The 9,057-nt window shown below is 45.3% G+C and overlaps 1 protein-coding gene across 1 annotated transcript in view; it reads right to left on the reverse strand.

Moving 5' to 3' along the window:
• Window positions 1-295: 295 nt before the first annotated feature.
• MED9 (mediator complex subunit 9) overlaps window positions 296-9,057 on the reverse strand; it is a 20,385-nt gene continuing 11,623 nt past the window's right edge. The window contains exon 2 of the mRNA XM_004381015.2: window positions 296-2,182. Coding sequence (XP_004381072.1) covers window positions 1,966-2,182 — 217 coding nt within the window. The 3' untranslated portion in view covers window positions 296-1,965. The remainder of the gene's footprint in view (window positions 2,183-9,057) is intronic.

Raw genomic sequence — 9,057 nt, forward strand, 5'->3', positions numbered from 1 at the left:
CAAGCCATACCTGTCAAGACTCAACTACATCATCTGCAGAGTCAAGAGAACGCCATCTTCCTGGGGCTGCTGTGATGGTGAAAAGTACTTAGCACCAGAGCCTGCCGGTAACCCAAATAAGTGGTACTTCAAGAGGTGCTCGGCCCTGTGAGGGACTCCAGATTACTCTCCTAGGGGATGTCGCCCTGCTCTGAGTGCCCTCACAGGCCTGAACCTCCTCAAACCACCAAAGGACACCTGCCGGTATGGTCAGGCTGCTCTGGGAGAGGAGCCATCGTGTGTTTATGCTGGTCTGGCTGATGTATGTGCTGGGGGGAGGGGCAGAAAAGAGAGGCATAGAGTTTTCACAATTTATTCTATGTACACACCAAGCAAAGCAAACATTTTCCTGTCAGCTTTCCAAGAGGCATCCTGCTGCGGGCTCCTCAGTACAAACACCAAGACATCCTGAGAGCAGAGTGTAAGACAAGACATGAATGCTTAAGTTCTTTCAATTGTAACACGGAGTGGGGGGAGGCAGCTTCTGTCTTCCCTGCCCCTACAAGGTGCCCCTTGTCCATCTCAGCCTCAGACCCCAGTGGTCTTGTTTTTCACGTGCTTCAGGTTTCACCGTATTTGGTCAGAGCCTTAAAACCGGCCCCCACACTACTCTGAAATTTCTAGAAAATAACTGATTCAGTTAAGTAACAATCCCAAGGCTGCTGGGATGTTGTTAGTGGAGACTGCCCACTTACACTCAGAGTGTGCTCTCCTGCCCAAGGCCACTGAAGCCTGACCTACTCTACACTCTGAGTCCTACTGTGCCAGCTGCCCAACAGGTGCGGGGACACCTGGGGAGTCCTTCCAAACACTCCTCAGCCAGTGTTCCTGCCAACGAGGTCAGTTGGCAGGCACCTGCTAAGCCCTGGGCAGGCCAGGACAGGTGAGGTGTCCATTTCTAGATCTAAACAAGATGCAGTTACTTCTTACCTCCCCTTAAGAGGCAAAGGAAGGAACTGCTCTTCCCTCAATCTGACAACCAGGGGAAGGGCACATAAATAAAATCTCCTGCCTGGCAGACACTGGAGTGGGGCTGGGCTAATGAGGGCTGCACTGGCCTGTGTCCCTCAGAACACAGCCAGAGCTACTTCTCTGAGCAGAAGGCACATCCCAGCATCTTGGTGTGGTAGTGCAGTAGACGTCTGCTGCTGACTCTAGTGAGAAGGCCAGAGGAGGAAACAATTCCCCAAAGCAGACTCGTTTGAATCTAAAATGCCGGAAGGGTAAGATCTGCTCACCTGAAGAGCAGTTTTACAGCGGGTAGGAGTGGTGACTTGCCAGCTCAGGTGCAGCCTTGAGGGCTCTGGTGAGGGCTGCCATTCTCTGGCATTAAGTGGCTGGCAATAGGAGACCAAAGGAGCAAGAGCTAAAAGTACTGAGGACACAGGGATCGCAGGGAAGCTGGAGACAAGGGCTGCCTGTGGGCTCTGGCTGACACCTGACAGGGCTCAAACGAAAGGAGTCAAACTGTTTGGGGGCAAAAAGCCACCCTGCAGTCTTTCAAAACAATGTTCATTCTCTCACAGCCGCGACTCTTTACCATATTCAATCCATACCATCCTAATGCCCAGTGAATTCTATGCCAATGTTTCATAAAACTGCAGTCGTGGGGAACAATATGTACCTAGTATATGCACTCATCACATCCACGGGTTAGAGGAGAGGGAGGGAAGGAAGCAAAGAAGATGCTGCCTCCTTCCCTCCGTGTTCTTCAAAGATGCAAGTGGAGCCCAGGCCCTGGCCTTCCTCCCACCAGCATGCACTGGTTATTATGCATCTAGACATATGGGATGTACCAACGGTTCTGCTAGAGCATCAAGTTCAGCCCGCTTGGCTGCCTGGTTCAGAGCTGAGGTCCGAGACAGCCCTTCTCCAGGGGGTGGCGAGGGATGTGAAGGGCCCGTCGCTCCTGGCTGTGCCTTCACTCTAGTCCTTGGGGATCTCAAACATGCAGAGGCTCTTGTACTTCTGCAGGAGCTCATTCTTGGTCCTAACTTGCTCCCGGAGGCTGTGCAGCTGCTGCTGCTGCTGCTCAGGGCTCAAGTGGATGCCGGGCATGGTGCCGATGGCCTTCCGCACCTCCTGGAACTTGGTCTTTAGGGTGTTCAGGTCCTGGTGAACATCGGGGCTGTCCCTGTCCATGCTACAGAGGGCAGAGGCATGGTCAGCACACATGCACCACGCTGCACCCCTGCCCGCTCCCCTGTACCCAAAGAGCCCGCCACTGCGGTCTGCCAGCACCCTCAGACCCTGCTTGTGTGCCATCCCCCACCTAGGCCGTGTGCCCCCAGTCAGGGCCAGCTTGGTGACATAGCACCAGCCAGCCTGTGCTGGTGCACAGTCACAGCTCTGTGGCCCCTGTGCCAGACACAGCCCAGTGCACCCTTTCACAGCACACACCCTGCTTGCAACACTCTCCCCTTACAGTGTGCATTCTTCAACAAGCTATCTGCTTGGGCAGGCCCGTGTCTGCCATACTCACAGCCGTGTTCCTGGTTCCTTGCCCAGTGTGTAGCACGCTGCGGGCACTCAAGACACTGTTACTGAAAGAGCGAATGCTTGACACACAGGCTATTCATAATGTTTGTTGAATGAATGAACAAACTATTAACAAGATCTGGTGACGAATGCCAAAAAAAATTTGCAGATGTATCACATTTCTTCAATTTGATCAACTTCCAGGCCAATCAGATTTTTACCAGCTAGCAAGAGCTAACTTTAGCTGAGATTTTGATGCTTGAGTCTGTTAACATAAGGACTAATTTCCACAGGGAAGTTCATAAATTTTAAATTAGTTACAAGCGATTGGAAATGTCCAGCAGGTACAAGACCTCCCTGCTACAGTCAGGTTAACTCCTTGCCTCTGGGCTCAGCGCTTTCAAAGGCAAGCTCAATCCCTCACTTACAATTACTATTAGCTGCCCTGAGAGCCATGCTCCCCGTCAGTATTAAATTAAAAAACGAAAACAAAAAAAAAACTCACCTAAGAGCAAAGACACAGCCTGTCAGTTATTCCTATACATTTTTTAAAAGTTAGTAAGTGAGACTTAGGAAACAAGCCGTTGAGACTAAAAAACTAAAAGTCAATTCAGTAAGCTGTTCTAAAAGTATACCACTGAGGCATAAAAGGGGAAAGCTGTCAATGAGCATTTATTTTTCACTAAATGTTCATCCCTGGTGGGGCGTTTCAAACCAGATGGTGCTAACTCACGTGTATTATTCATCATTTCTCTGCTTGCGCAGACAGAATACCCACCTCCCTGACGACCACTGGTTATGTTATGCCTTGCAAAGCAAAGAGCTGCCACTGCCTGCTCATTATTTATCAAACTCAGAAGGCAGGACACAGAGAATCAATAATTTAAGAAATGAATGGTCAGCCAACCATTTGTCTGCTGTCATTTGATGCCCTCAACTGAGAGATACAATGAATGGTATAACCAAAACGAGTTGCTGCTGAGTTGATTCCAACGCATCGCGACTCCACATGTATGAGAGTAGAATTGGGCTCCATAGGGTTTTCAATACCTGATTTTTCAGAAGTAGATTGCCAGGCCTTTCTTCTGAAGTGCCTCTGGGTGGACTCAAATCACCAATCTTTTAGTTAGCATCCGAGTATGTTAACCATTTGTACCACCCAGAGACTATGAGTGGTATACCTTACACCAATTTCTAGGGAAGACAACTGGTATTCATGAGAACTGCAAGTTATCTGAAAGGAAGCAAATAGGGAGCAACTTTTATTTTAATTCTTTTAAGTTTCAGCTTGGATCCACACTCTGGACAGAAACCATCTGGACTCCTCAAATCATTGCACTTGGGTGGCATATGTGTTAACATACTGGTTATGGATTTAAGTCCCAAGGAGTTTTGAATTTAAAACATAGTCTTAAGAAAAATAATACACACTGCGTAAGTCCGAAAGGACATGGTAAAAATAAAAACTACATAAAACTCTGGAAGGAAATTATGCTAATCAAGTTCCTGAAGCAAACATAACCTGGCCCAAAAGAACATTTAAATCTGAAAGTAAAAACTGGGCCATGTTTAAGATGCTCATTTCTGAAAACTCCCAAAACTCAAGGGCTGCCTATTCTTCACTTGGTGAGCTTCTGGTAAGGAGACAGTCTGAAGACAGTCAATCAGGGCATAGGAGAAGCCACACTAAGGGGAGCTGAGCTGAAAGGAGGCCATAGAGCCCTAGGAAAGCCCTCTCTGCAAGCTTCTCAATCTGCCCCAGTTGGTGGAGGTAAATAGCACTGAACTCCTGGGGCGAGGAAAACACTCTACTCAGGGACTGGCTCAAACCAAGTAGGAACCTGCTAAGCCAGGATGACTGTGAAAGGCTCAAAGTGGAAGAAAAGGGACAGACCCAGATATCAAGTGAATAAAGACAGCACTGAGTGGGCCTGCCTTTGTGTGGGTGTTAGTCATTACCCAACTTAGAAGGGAAAAAAAATTATACGAGGCCAGTTCAAGAGTTTGGAAGGTGTACAACAGGGCAAGGTGAGGCACTCTGGCCCCCATGTTGTGAACAGTAGACCAGACACCACTGCAGCAGCCTGACTGGTGGCACTGACGGCCCACTGCTGTGTGAACATCTTGGGTTACTGCTGGTGTACGCAGAATGTCCCTTCAGCAGCCAGCACAGACATTTTTGTTCCCCTAAATTTTATCTGTTTTGTTGCTGTTGTTGAGAATATACACAGCAAAACATACACCAATCCAACAGTTTCTACATGTACCATTTAGTGACACTGATTACACTCTTCGAGTTGTGCAACCATTCTCACCCTCCTTTTCTGACCTTTTCTGAGTTGTTTCTCCCTCATTGACATAAACTCACTGCCCCCTAAGGTTCCTATCTAATCTTTTTTAAAAAAAATTTATTTTACTGTACTTTAAGTGAAAGTTTACAATTCAAGTTAGTCTCTCATACAAAAATTTATACATACATTGTTATGTGACCCTAATTGCTCTCCCTATACTGTGACAGCACACTCCCTTCCACCCCTGATTTCCTGCGTCCATTCAAACAGCTCCTAACCCTCTCTGCCTTCTCATCTCACCTCCCGACAGGAGCTGCCCATTTAGTCTCAAGTATCTACTTGAGCTAAGAAGCATACTCTTCACGAGTATGATTTTATGTCCCATAGTCCAGTCTAATCTTTGACTCAACAGTTGGCCTCGGGAATGGTTTTAATGCTGGGCTGACAGAGTGTCTGGGGGCCATGCTCTCTGGGCTTCCTCCAGTCTCAGTCAAACCATTGAGTCTGGAGCACAGACATTTTGTATACGTCACGAGACTCATGGCAAAACATCATACGGCTTAGGTGGATAAACTGAAGAATTATGTCCCTCCCCCTTTTAAGTATTGATGCTTTGGGACATGAAGTTGCAAACTGGCAACAACCAAGCACAAGTCTGTCCACTGGTCACTTAGCAGCAAGGGAAGCTCCCTGGATTCGCTGCCACGTGGCTTCAGCTCATGTTCTACTTGAAGCTAGCCCCCTCACTGTAACCTGAGAGTTACCAAACCTGCTCCTCTCCCTCTGCTTCCCAAACCTGAGCCTCACTTCTTTTGACCTCTCTGTGGCATCCGACTTGGCTGTCCATTTCTGAATTCCCTCCCCCTTGGCCTTGCACGTCCCACTCTTCCTAGTGGGCTTACTCAGCTAGTCCTCCTCAGCCCTTCTCCTCACCAGCTCTTGGAGCCGTGCAGTCTTCTGTCTGAAGCTTCTCCTGTTAGTGTGCGAATGCGGGTACTTTCCCCTTTTTAAAATAGTCTTTCTAATGATTATGACAGCAATAAATGCTTGAAGAAAAAAAAGAAAAAGGAAAAATGACAGACACCCAAGGCTTACAAAGTCCCTCTAATCCCGCTTCTCAAAGAGAACTTCTGTTAACATGTGGTGCACACTGTTCCAGAGTACTTCTAAACCTACAGTAACACATACACACACCTAAGTTTCTGTTATTTTCACAGACACCTGGCCATGCTACACATATGGTTCTGCATCTTGATTTTTCATTTGACAACTGTCCCTGGATATCTTTCCATGTTGATACATGTACAATTATACAGCTAAGTTATTTGGCAATATTGTTTTTATTTTTATTGTAGTATGAACGAAGTTCACATTTCAAATTAGTCTCCCACACAAAATTTTATACATACATTGTTATGTGACCCTAACTGCTCTCACCCCATTCTGCAACAGCACACTCCTCCTTTCCGCCCGATTCCCCATGTCCATTCAACCAGCTCCTAAACCTCTCTGCCTTCCCGTCTCACCTCTGGACAGAAGCTGCCCCTTTGGTCTCTTGTATCTATTTGAGCTAAGAGGCACACTCTTCACGAGAATCACTTTATATTCCACAGTCCAGTCTAAACCCTGTCTGAAGAGTTGGCATCAGAAACTGTTTTAGTTTTGAGCTGATAGAGAATCCAGGGGCCATGCTTTCCGGGGTTCCTCCAGTCTCAGTCAGGCCGTTAAGTCTGGTCTTCTTACTAGAATTTAAGTTCTGCACCCCATCTTTCTGCTGCTCCATCAGGGACTCTCTGTTATGTTCCCTGTCAGGGCAGTCATTGGTGGTAGCTGGGCACTGTCTAGTTCTTCTGGTCTCAGGCTGATGAAGTCTCTGGTTCATGTGGCCCTTTCTGCCTCTTGCGCTAATACTTTCCTTGTGTCTTTGGTGTTCTTCATTCTCCTTTACTCCAGGTGGTTGGGACCAAATGATGCATCTTAGACGGCTGCCCGCGAGCTTTTAAGATCCCAGGCGCCACTCACCAAAGTAGGATGCAGAACATTTTCTTAGTAAGCTTTGTTATGTCAATTGACCTAGATGTCCCCTGACAGCATGGTCCCCAGACCCCTACCCCTGCTACTCTGTCTCTCAAAGTATTTGATTGTATTCAGGAATCTTCTTAGCTTTGGTTTAGTCCAGTTGTGCTGACTTCCCCTGTAGTGCGTGCTGTCCATCCCTTCGTGTAAGATGATTATTATCTAATATCTAGTTAGTAAATAACTCTCACCCTCCCTTCCCACCCTTGAAACCATCAAAGAATGCTTTCTTCTGTGTTTAAACCTTTTCTTGAGTTCTTATAATAGTGGTCTTATACAGTATTTGTCCTTCTGTGACTGATTAAATTCACTCAGCATAAGTTCCAGCTACCACCATGTTATATGATGTTTCATGGCTTCACCGTTGTTCTTTATTGTTGCATAGTATTCTATTGTGTGGATATACCACAATTTGTTTATCCATTCGTCTGTTGATGCGCACCTAGGTTGTTTCCATCTTTTTGCTGTTGTGAACAGTGCTGCAATGAACATGGGTATGCATATATCTATTCGTGTGATGCCTCTTATTTCTCTAGGATACATTCCAAGGAGCGGGATAGCTGGATCGTATGGTACTTCTATTTGTAGCTTTTAAAGGAAGCACCAAATCGATTTCCAAAGTGGTTGTACCATTTTACCTTCCCACCAACAGTGTATAAGTGTTCCAGTCTCTCCACAACCTCTCCAGCGTTTATTATTTTGTGTTTTTTGGATTAAGGCTAGCCTTGTTGGGGTGAGATGATATCTCATTGTAGTTTTGATCTGCATTTCTCTAATGGCTAATGATCGTGAGCATTTCTTCATGTGTCTGTTAGCCACCTGAATATCTTCTTTGGTGAAGTCCCTGTTCATATCCTTTGCCCATTTTTTAATTGGGTTATTTGTCTTTTTGTTGTTGAGGTTTTGCAGTATTTTGTAGATTTTAGAGATTAAACGCTGATCGGATTTGTCGTAGCCAAAATTTTTCCCCAGTCTGTAGGCTGTCTTTTGACTCTTTTGGTGAAGTCTTTTGATGAGCATTTTAAGTGTTGTATTGTGTTTATGCCACGTATTAGGGCTCCTAGCGTTGTCCCTATTTTTTCTTCCATGATCTTTATCGTTTTAGATTGTATATTTAAGTCTTTGATCCATTTTGAGTTAGTTCTTGTGCATGGTGTGAGGTATGGGTCTTGTTTCAATTTTTTGCAGATGGATATCCAGTTCTGCCAGCACTATTTGTTAAAGAGACTGTCTTTTCCCCAATTAATGGACTTTGGGCATTTGTCAAATATCAGCTGCTCATAGGTGGATGAGCTTGTATCTGGATTCTCAACTCTATTCCATTGGTCTATGTATCTGTTGTACCAATACCAGGCTGTTTTGACTACCGTGGCGGTATAACAGGTTCTAAAATCAGGTAGTGTAAGGCCTCCCACTTTGTTCTTCTTAAATAATGCTTTATTTATTCAGGGCCTCCTCCCTTTCCATATGAAGTTGGTGATTTGTTTTTCCATCTCACTAAAAAATGCTGCTGGAATTTGGATCAGGATTGCACTGTTATCCATAGATTGCTTTGGGTAGAACTGACATTTTCACTATGTTCAATCTACCTATCCATGAGCAAGATATGTTTTTCCACTTATGCAGGTCTCTTTTAGTTTCTTGCAGTAGTGTCTTGTAGTTTTCTCTGTATAGGTCTTTTATGTCTCTGCTTAGATTTATTCCTAAGTATTTTATCTTCTTGGGGGCTATCGTAATTGGTATTGATTTGGCAATTTCCTCTTCGAGTTCTCTTTGCTGGTGTAAAGCAATCCAGTTGATTTTTGTATGTTTATCTTGTATCCTAAAACTTTGCTGAAATCTTCTATTAGTTCCAGTAGTTTTCTGGTGGATTGTTTGGGGTTTTCTGTGTATAAGATCATATCATATGCAAACAGAGTTACTTTGACTTCTTCCTTACCAATTTGGGTGCACTTTTTTCCTTTTTCTAGCCTAACTGCTCTGGCTAGGACATCCAGCACAATGTTGAATAAGAGCAGTGATAGAGAGCATCCTTGTCTGGTTCCCGTTCTCAAGGGCAATGCTTTCAAAGTCTCTCCATTTAGGATGATGTTGGCTGTTGGCTTTCTATAAATGCCTTTAATTATACTGAGGAATTTCCCATCTATTCCTATTTTGTTGAGAGTTTTTATCA

Source organism: Trichechus manatus, unplaced genomic scaffold, assembly GCF_000243295.1.
Source record: "Trichechus manatus latirostris isolate Lorelei unplaced genomic scaffold, TriManLat1.0 scaffold00080, whole genome shotgun sequence".
NCBI lineage: Eukaryota > Metazoa > Chordata > Mammalia > Sirenia > Trichechidae > Trichechus > Trichechus manatus.